At 49.3% G+C, this 14,768-nt stretch overlaps 1 protein-coding gene across 1 annotated transcript in view; it reads left to right on the forward strand.

Moving 5' to 3' along the window:
* The first annotated feature begins 55 nt into the window (after positions 1 to 55).
* The window catches only part of LOC138098661 (GON-4-like protein), a 28,877-nt gene continuing 14,164 nt past the window's right edge, over positions 56 to 14,768 (forward strand). The window contains 16 exon segments of the mRNA XM_068995359.1: positions 56 to 109; positions 112 to 436; positions 1,780 to 1,941; positions 2,600 to 2,796; positions 4,170 to 4,244; positions 4,630 to 4,680; positions 5,373 to 5,423; positions 5,783 to 5,878; positions 6,117 to 6,221; positions 6,933 to 7,103; positions 7,988 to 8,180; positions 10,097 to 10,198; positions 10,853 to 10,893; positions 11,184 to 11,287; positions 13,695 to 13,893; positions 14,609 to 14,695. Of these exon segments, the coding sequence (XP_068851460.1) occupies positions 56 to 109; positions 112 to 436; positions 1,780 to 1,941; positions 2,600 to 2,796; positions 4,170 to 4,244; positions 4,630 to 4,680; positions 5,373 to 5,423; positions 5,783 to 5,878; positions 6,117 to 6,221; positions 6,933 to 7,103; positions 7,988 to 8,180; positions 10,097 to 10,198; positions 10,853 to 10,893; positions 11,184 to 11,287; positions 13,695 to 13,893; positions 14,609 to 14,695 (2,013 nt within the window).

Here is a 14,768-nt window from a genome sequence, read left to right on the forward strand (position 1 = left end):
CCCCCCCCCGGCCCCGCGTCACCGGAGCCCCGTCGGGGACCGGCCCCGGCCGCGCATGCGCGGGGCGAGCCCCGGCTGCTTCCGCTTCCTGCGCGGCGAGCGGGACCGGGCGGCCCGAGCGGGGCCCGGCAGCAGCCCCGGAGCGGCCCCGGAGCCGCGATGGCGCTGGCGCTGAAGATGCTGCCCTGCAAGAAGCGCAGAGCGGCGGCGGCGGCGGGGCCGTCGAGCCCGAGGGAGCGCGGGGAGGACGCGGAGCTGCCCGGAGGCTCCGCCGCGACGGGAGCTGCCGATGGCGGCGGCGGCGGCTCCGCCAGGCCCGCGGGGAGGGGGGCCGGGGAGGCCTCGCCGAAGGGTGGGAGGAAACCTCCTGCGAGACCGGCCCCGGGCTCCGGGCAGGAGCTCCCCGCGGGCCCCGGCAGCCCGGCGGCGGCGGAAGGTACCGGGAGGGGCGGCGGCTTTGGGCCCTGGGATTTGGTGGTGTTTATTTTGTTTTGGAGATTTTTTTTTTTTTCCCCTCCCCAGGAAATGTTATAGATTAGAATGAAAACGAGGTCGTTCACGATGTTTTCCCATCCCTGAAAGTGCCCAAGGCCAGGTCGGACGGGGTTTGGAGCATCCTGGGATGGTGGGAGGTGTCCCTGCCCATGGCTTTAAGGTCCCTCCCCACCCAAACCATTCTATGGTTGTACGGGAAAGGGACTGTCCGTCCTTGTTTCTTAGTCCCCGTGAGGTCAGAGATGAGGGGATTGGAGCTTTTCTCTCACAAGTAAAGGCTGAGGGAGCCGGGGCTGCTCAGGCTCGAGAGGAGCCCCAGCTGAGAGGGGCCCTCAGCCCTGGGTGTCCCTGTGTGCAGGGAGGGCTCAGGGCAGGGCCCAGGCTCTGCTCCGGGGCCCGGCAGCGGCCCCAGAGCAGCGGGCAGGGCCTGAGCCCGGCAATTGCCCTGCCCAGGAGGCAGAAGTGCTGCCCTGGGCAGTGCCCAGCCCTGAGCAGAGCCCAGAGCGGCCGTGGAGTCTCCTCCCTGGGGACATCCCAGCCCCATCTGGCCACAATCCCGTGCCCTGTGCTCTGGGATGGCCCTGCCTGCGCAGGGAGGTGGCACCAGATGTGACCCTCTGTGGTCCTTCAGACTTGATGGATTCTGTGCTTCTCAGTGCGAATTGTTGTCTCTGGTTCTCATGTTGCCGTGATGAGCTCGCTGATTTGACTGAAAGCTGAGTTTGTGTCAAGGAAGGAGGTGGAATGGGACAGTTCCCAGTTGTTTTCTGGGCTGTGGAACGTGTGGGCCTGCACAGAACAGGAGGGGAAGGGTTTGAAGGGTTTGCAGCCACCCCTGCAGCCAGGTGGGTTCAGTGGCCCACGGTGGCTGTGGAAATGCATCCCGAGGGTGCAGCCAACTGTGCTGTTCCAGCTGGGAGTAACCCCCTGGCTGTGCCTGCCCCTCCTGTGGCAGTTGCATTTGTACAACAGGGACTAGAACCACGTTCTGAACAAATCACCAGGTTCTGGCAGTTGGCTCATGTGACAGGGGAGGGTTTGATCGTGGCTGTGCACAGCTGATAGTGAGGGAGCGAGGCTGAGATGGCTGGAATGGGATCTCTCTGCCTGGCTCTGTGTCCAGCAGGATGGAGCTGCTGCTACTCCGTGCAGCTGCGTCACATCCGTGGCTGAGTTAGACTTGTGCAGTTGTGCAGGAATGGGTCATGACACACTTTTGTGTCTTGTCTTTGTTCTGGGTATCCCTGTGGTGCATCTGACTGCAGCTGGGTGTTCTGTTTGCAGGGAAAATCCCTAAGCTGTACACAGAGGTGGAAGTGAGTTCTCAGCGGGATCCACATCCAAGTGAAAACCCTGGTGCAGTGCCAGAGGCTCCAGGGAGAAGCTCTCTGCAGGTGGCTGCCAGAAATCCCACCACGATGAAGCCACCGAAGAACGCCAGAGCTGGTGAGTGGTCCCAGCAGAGTGATGAGGAATATTTGGATTTGGGGCCGTTTATTCCATTGGATAAATGGTGTGACTGATACAGCAAACTCTGGGATTGTGAACACGGTGGGGGCAGCGTAGGTGCAATATATTTTTAAGTTTCAATCTTATGCTCTGTAGTTCAGTGTCTCAGCAAAGTACAGGTGTCCCAGTGGGACTTGCTGGAGTTGATCTCTGCAATTTTTGGCTGCTAAAAGTCACTGCTTTGCTTCAAAAAAAAAAAAAGATGATTCTTTTCTTTCTCTGAGTCAGCAAAGCAGGAGAACACTTTTTGAGTCCTGTTCTTGCTGTGTGGTACCTGGCTTTTTGCAATGTTGTTTGAAGGTGTAAAAAGGCAGCTGAGGCCATTCCATAGGTCAGTCTGGAGGAGGTGGCAGCTGCAGGACCTTCACCTGCTCGAGTGACTCAGTCAGGTCCTGCAGAACTGAATCCATCATTCAAAAGACTTTCTAGTTCTCATGGCTGTTTCTGTTTGGGTGGTCTCCCACCAGCTGATGGAGGTTTTGCTGTGTCAGTAGCTGCAGAGTTCTAGCTTGTGTTTGTTTTTAAACTCATCCTCCCACAATGTGCTGGATGCGACAGAGCTGAAGTTTTAGATTCCATTTCTGCTGATTTCCAGAGGAGCAGGACGGGGAGGATGTCGAGAGGAGGAAGAGGAGGAGGAAGGCAACCAAACGGAAGAGAGAAGGGAAAAGCCAGGAAGAAGAGGGCTCTTTGTCCTGTGATATCAAACTGGACGAGTCCCTGGATCGCACCTTGGAAGATGGAGCCAAACAGCACAACCTGACCGTGGTCAACGTGAGGAACATCCTGCATGTGAGTGGGGGGGACTGGGCTCCAGGCCAGGCTCCTGGGGAACGATGGTGGCTCTGGGATTCCTGATTCTTGCTCAGCACCCACGTCCTGATCTCTCCTAATAAATCTATAAAGAGGGAATCACGTGAATAAATCTGTAGAGATGGGATCCGTGGTGTCTGTGCTACTCACCTGGACCCTGCTTTGCCAGTAGGTGTTGATCCCAAGTTCCCTGTGTTTACAATGGCACCTGGGCCTGTTTTGCTTTTCCGGAGCAGCAGCAGGAATAACTGAACTAAAATCATCCTTCTGGGCCCACATGAGCAGGCGTAGGCTGTGAACTCTGTTTCTTGTTTTGAATGAGCTGTTTCATCATAAAATTCTGCTGGAATTCTAGTGGTGCTGACAGAAATGCATCACTTTTAGTTCATGTCCATCACACAGCTCTCAGTTAGAAAGGAGGTGCCAGAAGAATATTTGTGCTGTCACAGCTTTGGAGTCAATCTCTTAACTCTGCACCCCTTTTGGGTCTGGATTTCAGTTCATCCCAAAGCATGATCTGGAAAGCAGTAGTGTATTTATTTTCCCACAGCGTCAAAAATCATACATTTTGTTTTCCCTGCAGCCAGAATTGTCCAAATCCAGGTGATCTCAGATATTTTCCCTTCTTGCCATCCCTGTGGCAAACAACCTGGGGGCTGCCACGCTTCTTCCAGGCAGATTCACCAGTGGATTCTGTGCAAGTGCCCTGAATTAATGGCTTTCTCTGTCATGTGCAGCTATGGGAGGGCTGGAGGTTCCTCACAGTCACCTGCCTTCCCTGGAGCCTTATGGAGGCCTTCAGAAAATGCAGGCTGGGATATTGTGTCTCTCCTGCCTTCCCCTATTTCTCCTAAATATGTGCAGCATTTGCTGGAATGATGTAGCACAGTGTTTTGAAGACTGTGTATTATTCCACACTTTCTCCAGGGATTTACACCCTTGTTTTGGGAGCCTGTGAGTGCTTCAAGATTGAAGTTTAATCAAGATTGAGGTTTTCTGTTGCAGCTTCCCAGCAGCATTTCTCCTGTGACTGGGATCAGCACATTTTACTGATTACGTGACATGACTGATTACTGATATCAGGGAAACTGCTGTGGGCTTTTGTTTTGACTGTTTTCTTTTCTCTCTGCTGGGAATTTATTCTGGGGAGCGTTCACAGAGAACGTAGTGCAAATGTTTTAATCACTGCTGTGCTACTTTAAATGTTACTGTCTGATCTCTGAGCAGTCATTTTTACTGCAGTGTCATTACACTGAGTATTCCTCCATCCTATTTCCAGGTCGTTTATGCTAACACTTGTTACCTTGTCTGTTTCTCTTTAATAAACATCCTGGTTTTGTGTGTTCCTTTAGGAAGTGATCACAAATGAACACGTGGTGGCCATGATGAAAGCAGCCATCAGTGAGACAGAAGATATTCCTTTGTTTGTGAGTAAAAAGCTTGCTCAGTTGGTTTTATCAGTTGTTCTGAATGCTCAAGGCCTTCCCCACTCTGCCTGCCTGGGCCATCATGGGATGTGGGGAGAAGAGGTAGAATAAATAGGTAATTTATCTATTGGAATAATTAGGTTTCGTTATCAGATTTGCCACCTGGATGAAGTGAGTAGTGTCTCAGTGTAAATGATGAAGCAAAAGTATGAGGAGTTATTTTGGAGGTCACTGTGGTGAAAGGGAATGAATTTAAAGATAGTGAATTTAAAGGCAATGAATTAAAAAAAAGGAGAAAAGTTTCATAGTAAAGAGTTGCTGGGGAAAAGTCTGTAGGTAAGGAAATTACTGAATTCAGTGCTGTTGTCTTGTTTTAAACTCTCAGGAGCCCAAAATGACTCGTTCCAAACTGAAGGAAGTTGTGGAGAAAGGAGGGGTAAGTGAATCATCTGCTCTTCCCTGTTGCACCTTCCCCTGCCCAAGGGGCAGCTCCAACTTCTGCTCATTGTGACAGTGACAGACCCAGGGAACGGCTGGAGCTGGGCCAGGGGAGGTTTGGGTTGGAGATCAGGGAAAGGCTCTTCCCCCAGAGGGTGCTGGGCACTGCCCAGGCTCCCCAGGGAATGGGCACAGCCCCGAGGCTGCCAGAGCTCCAGGAGTGTTTGGACAGCGCTGCCAGGGATGCCCAGGGTGGGGTTGTTGGGGTGTCTGTGCAGGGCCAGGAGCTGGGCTGGGTGATCCCTGTGGGTCCCTTCCAGCTCAGCCTATCCTGTTATTCTGTGAGTGGTTTTGGTTGTGTGACCTCCAAAGAGAAGTGTAAAGCTTTTGTATGGTTGAGTCTTGAAATGAAAGAAATCTGTTAAGACAGTGCTAAAAAAAAAGGATCCATTTGAGCTGAGCAGCACAGAGCCAGGTCAGGGCTGGGAAGGGCAGAAGGGCAGTGAACTCCCAGTGTCCATTGTCCTGAAGTCGCTTCCTGGAGATCCCATGGGAGGTCTGAAGGCTTTGTTTGAGCTCTGTTGTTGCTTGGCCACTGTGGAGATCAAGGTCACAAGCTCAGGTGCTCCTTAGGGTGATGGGATTCACCCTGCCTGCGTGACACAGCCCAAGTGTTTTTGCTGTCCCTAGGTGATTCCAACGTGGAATATTTCCCCAATTAAGAAGGCACACGAGATGAAGGTAAGTGAATTGCTGCTGGGAAAGGAGAGACCATACTGGAGGCTTCCTGCTGAGGCAGAGATCTTTTGGAGGGCTGAAGCAGACTCGTGTACTAAAATCATCTCTGAGCTGGTGTCTGCTGGTGCAGTGTTTCCATCATATAAATACTAAATCATTTGTGCCTGTTCTTGCACTTTTCAAACCACTTACTTCCCTTTGCCAATCTTTCAGTAATTTATTTCTTTGGTTCCTTCAGGATTTCCTTTCTGAGCTTCAGGGTGTTTCCTCAGTTAGAAATATTTCCTCTGGCTGTGCACCCTTGGAGTGCAGCTCTTCCTCCTCCTGTTAACAGTGGTCACCCTTTTTTCTCTTGCGTGCAGCCACCTCAGTTTGTGGACATTCCCCTGGAGGAAGATGATTCCTCTGATGAAGAATACCAGCCTGATGATGAAGATGAGGATGAGACTGCAGAAGAGGTAAATGCAGCTTGTGCAAAGGTCTGCGTGCTCAGCACAGAGCTCTCTGTGTCTGAGGCAGGAGAACACTCTCTCCTTTAACACATGGACACTTGTAAGTCATCCTGGACCTTCCAGTAATCATTCTTCAATGCTCTACTATTCATTTGGCTAAAAGAGAGGCTTTGAAATGTTATTTGGAGCAGTTATTGATTGTGGCACGATGGTTTGAGGGCGTTGTGCATCGCTTGCCCTGCAGAGCTTGCTGGAGAGCGACGTGGAGAGCACAGCTTCTTCTCCTCGTGGAGCCAAGAGGTCCAGGACAAGGCGCTCCTCTGACGAGGAGGGAGGGACACTCTGTGAGGTAAAGCTGGAGGAAACAGTCATTGTTCCTAATTTATTGATCCAAACCCAAAAAAACAGATCAATTCCTAAAGCTGTGGGACATTCCAGGTGCCGGCTGGCTTTAGGGTCCCACTGCCACGTTCCTTGCAGGAAGGGCTGAGTCTAAAATAAAGCTCTGGGAATGGAAACAGTTGTCAGTTCCTCAGATAGTGATTATCTTTCTCATCATTTCTGAGGAGTGCAGGAGAATGGTTTCCTGTGCTTGGCTTAGGAGCAGAAAGTGAGTTTGATAAAAGCAGGAAGGTGTTTGTGTGACTGTGCAGTCAGAGGGAGTAGTAGGTGCAGTGTGGGCCAAGGATCAGCAAACAAGAACGAGAAAGCCCCTGGGACCTGACACTGGGATCAAAAAGAACAATATTATATTGATATTTCCACATCTACTCACCATGAGTTGGTTTCTGGGAGGATTCTGCCACAATAATTGGTGTTCAGGTTTATCAGCTCTGGTAATGTTGAGACTGATACTCAGATCTTCCAAATGTCCCCTTTCCAGCAAATCTTCATATTTCTTTGCACTTTCTGAAAACCAAAGTCAGTGTAATAGGAAAAATCCCCATCCTTCTGTGAAGCATTTCTCCCATTTCCAGTCGAGCAGAAAAAGAGATTTACTCTGTCCTTGGAAATTTCTGTTCTAAATAAAACCTTTTAACACAAAGGCCTTTTCAATTAGATGGAGAAGGTCACTACACCTGTTGTTAGACACATTAGTGCTGAAGTGGTTCCCATGGGACCCCCACCACCTCCCAAACCCAAGCAAACCAAAGACAGCACCTTCATGGAGAAACTGCATGCAGTGGATGAAGAGCTGGCCTCGAGCCCTGTCTGCATGGACTCCTACCAGGTACGGGGCTGGGGGCTGTGGTAGAGGGGTGGTTAAAATTTGTTAGAGAGGAGGGGACTTTCTGGGTTTTTTCAGGACTTTCTGGGACTCTCTGCTCCTCCTTTTACTGCTCTCCCCCTGTAACTTCAAATAATGAGTGGAGCTCTGAGCAGCCTGGGCTGGTGGAAGGTGTCCCTGCCCCTGGCTGGGGGTTGTAACCACATGATCTTTAAGGTCCCTTCCCATCCAAACCATTCCATGGGTCTTATATTCTGTGAAATTGAATCTCTGTAGTGTGCAGGACATTCAGAGGCAGCTGTTAAAAATGTTGTTAGTGACATAGATTTTTAGTTTCTTGTAATGACACTATTTGTGCCCATCAGTCTCTCACCGCTGTTGTTTCAGCTGTTAAATGTAACTCTGTAACAGTTACATAACTAATGAAAATAGTTTTCCTTTTGAAAATTACCCTGTTGGCTTAGTTATGTTTTGCAGGCACACTTTTTACTGTTAACAGCTGAGGAATTTGGTTCTCCAGAGACCCAGTGTCCCATTTTAATAAGGGGAAAAGCTCTGTGTTCCTGGGCAAGGCTGAAGTGAGGAGACAGTGCTGGGCTGCTGCTCCAGATGAATGTCAGAGAGTGAAGAGTGAAACATAAGTGAAAGAATTAAATATTGCAAGTGGAAACTGCTTCCTTGGTGGCAGATAAGAGCTGATAAATGAGCAATGATATATTTATATGTGTAGTTACAAAGAAGAGCAGCTTAACAGGGAGGGTAGTGAGAGCTCAGCGTGCTCAGCCTACAAAAGCGCACGATTCTCTGCGGCAGGAATCGAATATTTTTGGGGTTGGCCTTGCTTGGCTGGGCTAAAAATCCCAGGAAGGCCTTGTCTGTCCCTGCAGCCCCTGGAGGACAGCCTGATCGCCTTCAGGACACGCTCCAAGAGGCCTCTGAAGGACGTTCCCCTGGGGCAGCTGGAGGCCGAGCTGCGCGCGCCGGACATCACCCCGGACATGTACGACCCCAACACCGCCGACGACGAGGAGTGGAAGAGGTGGCTCGGGGGGCTCATGAACGACGACGTGGAGAACGAAGGTACCTGGCAAATGGGGAGGTGGGGAGGGGTGTTGGGGAATAGAATTATTGGGATCAATAAAAGAACTGTGCAAGCAATAAGGGCTGGAGGTTTTGGGGCCTCTGTGTGTGTGTGAGAGACATTTTCCGTGGGAAAGTCCCTGTGTGAAACTAAACAGTTTCGGCCTGAGAAAATTCAGGGAGTAAAGAACTTGCAGGTGTGATATCCGGGCATGATACGAGGGAGGTGAGCACAAAATTCTTTTGATCATAACAAGACTGTGGAAAACTGCCAATGTAGTCCAATTATGTAGAAATAGAAATGTGTCTTGATAAGCTTTAAGCCACTTAGGAGCTAACAAGCTGGTATACTATAGAAGTGCCTTTAGACTGCTAATAAAGGGGAGTGCATTTATTCAACCATATTGGTTTGGCTGCTGTTTCTCGCTCCCCCCGCTGGGATCCGGGCTCCTCGTCCCGTGCAGCTTCCAACAGGGGGGTCACTGGGATTGGGGGTTCTGTGGTTTAACCAGGCCAGGTGCTGCTGCTGCACCTGGGAGGTCGATCCAGGCTGGGGATGAGCAGATGGAGCAGCCCTGGGAGAAGGACTTGGCAGGCTGGGCACGAGCTCAGAACCCCCCCTGAGCCCTGGGCTGAGCCCCCAGTGTGGGCAGCAGGAATGGGGGGATTCTGCCCCTGTGCCCTGCTCAGGTGAGACTCCACCTGCAGAGCTGCCCCAGCCCTGGGGCCTGGCACAGGAAGGACCTGGAGCTGCTGGAGTCAGCCCAGAGGAGGCTCCAGGATGAGCAGAGGGGGTGGAGCAGCTCTGCTGGGAGGAAAGGCTGAGGGAGCTGGGAATGTTGAGCCTGGAGAAGAGAAGGCTTTGGGCTGACCTCATTGTGGCCTTCCAGGATCTGAAGGAGCTGCAAGGAACATGGGGAGAGGCAATTTTCAAGGGCCTGGAGTGACATGATGAGGGGAAAATGGCTTCACACTGATAGAGAAGAGGTTTAGATGAGGTATTTGGAAGAAATTCCTCCCTGTGAGGGTGGGGAGGCCCTGGCACAGGGTGCCCAGTGAATCTCTGTCTGCCCCATCCCTGGCAGTGTCCAAGGCCAGACTGGACACTGGGGCTCAGAGCCACCTGGGCTAGTGGAAGGTGTCCCAGCCATGGCAGGGGGTGTAACTAGGTGATGATTGAGGTTCCTTCCCACCCAAACCAAGCCATGATTCTATGTTGAAAGCCTGAGGCTTTGTTTTTTATTTACACATGATATTCTTGTCTGCAGCCATGAATTTGTTTAATCCTGTGCATGAGTCTTGCAATCAGCTTTCCTCATCTTCCCCCTGGACCTTTGTGAGAGTTTTTAAACTTCAGGTGCCTCACTTGTAACTATTTACTCACCAACACACAGGAACTGGCAACCACAAAGGGATGTGGTGGATTTAACCCCCAGTGCTGGGTCCTGGTGCTCACCATTGATCCACCTGAATCCCAGCATGTCGTGCTCCTTGTTTGGGGCACTCTTTTGGGTAGAAACAGCTCTTTTCTCTTTGAGAAGAAACAGGAACAAGCTCTGGGGCCCGGCTTCCTTTTTTCCTGTATGTAGTGGTTGCTTGCAGTTGTGCAAATTGAATATAAAACAGAAACTGAAATTAAACTACTTCACTCTTTCTAAATTTAGCTGCAACTCAGATCCCAGAGAATCAAGCCAGCTTTTTAAAATGGGAATGGCTGTAGGTCAGGGTCCTAACAGCTCAGTTTGAAAGGAAGGGTGGGTTTGATATGGCTTCCATAAAAGAAATACAGTTGATTTGTAGCAGTAATTCCAAGCCCTCTTCGTGCCAGGTCAGGCAGTGAACAAAGAGCTTCTGCTCCTGGCAGCTGCTTGGTCCTGGGGCAGGGTAATAACAGTTCAAAACCTGCTTCTTCTTAGATGAAGCAGATGATGATGATGACCCTGAGTACAACTTCCTGGAAGATCTGGATGAACCAGACACAGAAGACTTCAGGAATGACCGTGCTGTGAGAATCACAAGTAAGTTCCCCGGGAATTCCCTCTCCTTTCTTGGTGGGAGTAGTAATTCATTGGGAAAAGTGTTTTGTTGCAAGGTTCTTTGCAGTGTAGGGTAATTAAATCAAGAGCTGCATGCTGGCTTGAGCAGCTTTTGGCTCTCTGGGAGTACATGGAAGGGTCTGGGCAGAGCTGCTGTGCTCAAGTGCAGCACATCCTGAAGAACAATATTTAGGTGATAAAACAACCTGAAATTAGGTGATGATACATCCTGAAAGCTTCAGGCAGTTCAGATTTGAATGCTTGCCTTGTGACTGAATGTAATTAAATTTTCTCTTAAGTCCTCACAGTCTTCAACTTAGTTTTATAAACATACCACTTTCCATCTTTGCAACAAGGCACACTTGCTTCAGGTCTTATTACAGATTAACATAACCCTAATCATGAAAGTGAGTTTTTAGATGATATTTTTGAATCTAGACAATCTCAGCTCAAGTTTGTTTGGGCCCAGCATTAGAAAGGGAATTATCAGGGGCCTTTTTTTTTTAGGTCCTCTCTTTGCAGGAGGAGGGTTTCCCTTTGTGAGAGGAATTCCTGAAATGAGCTGATATTATGACAGCATTGCTGAGTGTTTCTTGGAAAAGGCATCTTCCTAATTCTTTTTCATTTTACTTGCAGAAAAGGAAGTGAATGAGCTGATGGAGGAGCTGTTTGAGACAGTAAGTGATGAACTGAGTGTGGCACTGAACAGAGCTGTCAGATGTGACGTGGAATCTGGAGGGGCAGCTCTGGAAACGCTCAGGGCTGGGGGTGTGCCAAGGGCTCTGCCATAGCTGGGTTGTTTTTAGCCTTAGGAAGGAATGTCTGTAGGGGTTTCCTCGAGTGAAGGTCTGCAGGATTTTCCTGAAGTCAATGTCTGTGCTGAGAGGATCATAATGAACTTAATTAGCCAAAGGTAAATGTACTCCTTGAGCTTTCTCCTCCTGACTTGCTCCGTGTTTGCTGCCAGTTCCAGGATGAGATGGGCTTCTCCAACATGGAAGATGAAGGGCTGGAAGATGAAGATGCTGTTACAGAGTCTCGGCCAAATTTTAACACCCCACAGGCCCTCAGGTGGGAGAATTTGTTTATGGTCCTGATCTCTTCTGAGAAAAAGCCTCTGGTTACCTGTGGCAGCCACCAAAGAGTGAGATTGTCTCAGCAGCTCAGACCACTGTTCTGAAAGCCCTGAGTTATTTTTATTCGTGGGATTGGACAATTAAATTGAGCCTTTTTCTTTTTCTGTTTGCCACCACTGATTTTACTGATTGTGATGCACCTGAAAATTAAAAACAGAGTGCCTGCACTAAGGCTGGTGCTTATCTCAGCTGAAAACAGCCAAGGCTTTTCAGAATGTGCCCCAACAAGGCAGGATCTGCTGTGGGGAATTCTGTTCCTGCTTCTTCAGCCTCTGTGCTGTGTAGAGAATCATGGAATGGCTTGGGTTGGAAGGGAACTTAGAGCTCATCTCATTCCACTCCTGCCATGGCAGAGACACCTCCCACTGTCCCAGGGTGCTCCAGGCTCTGTCCAGCCTGGCCTTGGGCACTGCCAGGGATCCAGGGGCAGCCACAGCTTTTCTGGGCACCCTGTGCCAGGGCCTGCCCACCCTCAAAGGGAACAATTCCTTCCCAAAATTTAATCTAAATCTCTCATCTTCTAATTCAAAACCATTCCCATGGCCTCTCATGATCTATCCACGTAGAGTTGTCACTGGCGCTGCTCAGTGGAGCAGGAGGTGGCACAGATGGGGTGGTTGTTCCAAGCAGTGGGCAGAGACCCTGGATCTGCTGTGTGTGGGACCAAAGCTCTGCAGGACCTGTGCAAAGACTGTCCCAGCCTCAGTGACAGCCACTCTTCGTGCCTGTGCTCTGCACTGTGCTGGTGGCTGCAGTGATCCAACATCATTGCAGAAAAATAATAATTTTCCTTCCCTTTTTGTTACTAAGGGAAAGGGCAAAGTTCCCTCGCTGCCCTGACATTGTTGTGATGGCAAAAGGAGCTGGAGGAGCTGTTTTGTCCAAGTGTGTCACCTTCTCTTTTAATTAAATATCTTCGATGTGTGTTGGCCTTTTCCAAGGAAAAAGAGTGCCTGGGATAGCTGAGGCCTAGGAATGAGATGTCTGTGAAGTTTGGGCACTGGCTTGGGATGGTTTTTGGTTTATACATAACAGCACCTTGAAGAGGAAAGGGACTAAAGCAGCTCCATCCCTGGAGTGTCCAAGGCCAGGCTGGACAGGGCTTGGAGCAGCCTGGCATAGTGGGAGGTGTCCATGCCCATGGCAGGGGGTGGAATGATGGAATGAGATGATTTTTAAGGTCCCTCCAACCCAAACCACTCCATGATTCTGTGATTTCTCTCTAGGTAGTCATTCCACTGTATTTAACCAGCTACAGACTCTGGCTGAAGAGGAGCTGCAGGATGAGTGGGGTCTCCTTATTTGTGGGGCAGAGCAGCTCAAGATCAGGCTGTGTCTGTTTGGGAAAGGAGCTAAAATGAAGGCTGGAGTTTCTGGATGCTCTCTCTGGGCTGAGCAGTGCCAGAGGGGAGTGCAGCAGCTCTAAAACCAGCTACAAGCTAAAAGCCAGGCAGCTTTATGCTCTCTCTTATTTGTATGCATTTGGCTTTGATAATGGGTGGTTTTATTAATTTTTCTTTGGTGGGCACTTCTCCCAGTTGTTTTTTTTCCCTGGTTTTATCTGTGTACAGGATTCTTCAAGGCAGAAATATCTATTTTCTGGATTTACTGTGGTTCTTATGATACCTTGCATCAGGAGCATCATGGAACAGCTCTGTAGCTGACCTCCTTGCAGAAGGGAAGCTGATAGCCAGCAGAAATCAGGATATTAACTGGTGTAGCTAAAATAAAGAAAATGAAATCATGAATGAAGTAGGAACTGTTTTTGAAAGGATGGTGACATGTGCATCCTCCTTCCTGCTACAGCAGCAGCTCCTCCTGTAGGATCTGTGGTGGAGTTCTCAGCATGAGGCTGGGTAATACTTAATTAATTAATTTTTAAAATAAAGTAACAGGATTTGAGGCAGTGTGGGGTCTTTCTGGAGACCTTCCAGGTGATCAAATACCACTGATAATACCTTGGGTTCAGCCCTTGCTGATGGTAGAAATTAAATAGGATTGGATGATGCATTCTGGAGTGGTTTGGATCCTGAGTGCTGGGGAGAGGATCCAAGCACGTGAGTGGGGCACAGATGGTTGGGAATGGTGGAAAAGGCTTTTAACTGTCTCTGGAATAAGCAGCTGAAGCTTTGTATGCCAAAGCTGCAGCAGTGCTGGGCTGCACTAAGAGACTTTCATGTGGAAATAACTCAGGGTTTCCAAGTTGGAGTTACTGCTGAGTAGTACAGGGATGGCCATCCCTGCACTGTGCAAACCAGGGACAGAGTAAAGTGTTCTAAATGAACATGAACCATTGTTAAATCACACATTTATTCCATTTGGCTCTGCCTGGGTTCAAACAGATTTGAGGAGCCTCTGGCCAATTTGCTGAACGAGCAGCACCGGACGGTGAAGGAGCAGCTGGAGCAGCTGAGAATGAAAAGGTCCTCCATCAAAGCACCCCCAGAGACTGAAAAATCAAAACCCCCAAATGAGAAGCCCCTCCAGAGCCTTGTTCTGGACAGTGCACAGAGGAAGAGGCTCCAGCAGCAGATGCAGCAGGTAAGCAATGTTATCCGTGGTGGGATCTAAGGAGCATTCGCTGTGCACAGTGAGGAGCAGGGGAAGCCAAGGGCACAGCAGGGCTTTGCTTCCTGAAAGGAATTAATTGGAAAAGCTCCATGTGAATTGGAGCTTTATTAGGTGATATTCACATGCCTGGTTTCACATGGAAAGGGAATTGGAGTTGAGTGAAGCAGAGCTCATTTCTTGGCATCTCTTCTCGTGTGAGATGTTGCCTTGGCTGGCTGTGTTCTGTCAAAATCCTGTTTTCACCAACTTCTTTATTACTGTCTAAGAATATTATTCTTGGTATAGTTTGGATTCTTTTTTTTCCTCCTGCCACCACACAAAACTGTGTAGAGATTCAGAAATGGGCAGTTCTGAGAGCTGAAGTCACTGTTGCTAAAGAAATAGTTATGTATTTATTCAGGAAAAAAACCCTTTCTGTGTTGGTCGTTATGAGACTTTGGCACAAAAGCTGGGAAACTGCCCGAGGACTTCAACAGATGATGTGTTCAAAATCTGTGTAATAAACTTCCTGCCAGTGGATATTAAAGCTGCCCCTCAGTTTTCTATTGCTCACAAGATTTTTTGCAGTCAGAGATTTTTTTGGGGTGCTCAGGAGATATTTCTTGTGTCTTTAGACTTGTGCTTTCCAGTTTCTTGGATTTCTGATCAACTGAAAAAACCAATTTATCTGATTTTATTCCTCAAGCATGTTCAGCTCCTGACTCAAATCCATCTCCTGGCAAGTTTCAACCCTGCTCTAAGTTCAGAGGCCAGCACCACCCGGATGTTTTTGGTAAGGAATGCCTGGAATCAGAGCTCCATGAATTCAAGTGATTGCTGGTCCCTGGGCATAATTAAAGAGATTA

This window comes from Aphelocoma coerulescens, chromosome 25 (assembly GCF_041296385.1).
Source record: "Aphelocoma coerulescens isolate FSJ_1873_10779 chromosome 25, UR_Acoe_1.0, whole genome shotgun sequence".
NCBI classification, from domain to species: domain Eukaryota; kingdom Metazoa; phylum Chordata; class Aves; order Passeriformes; family Corvidae; genus Aphelocoma; species Aphelocoma coerulescens.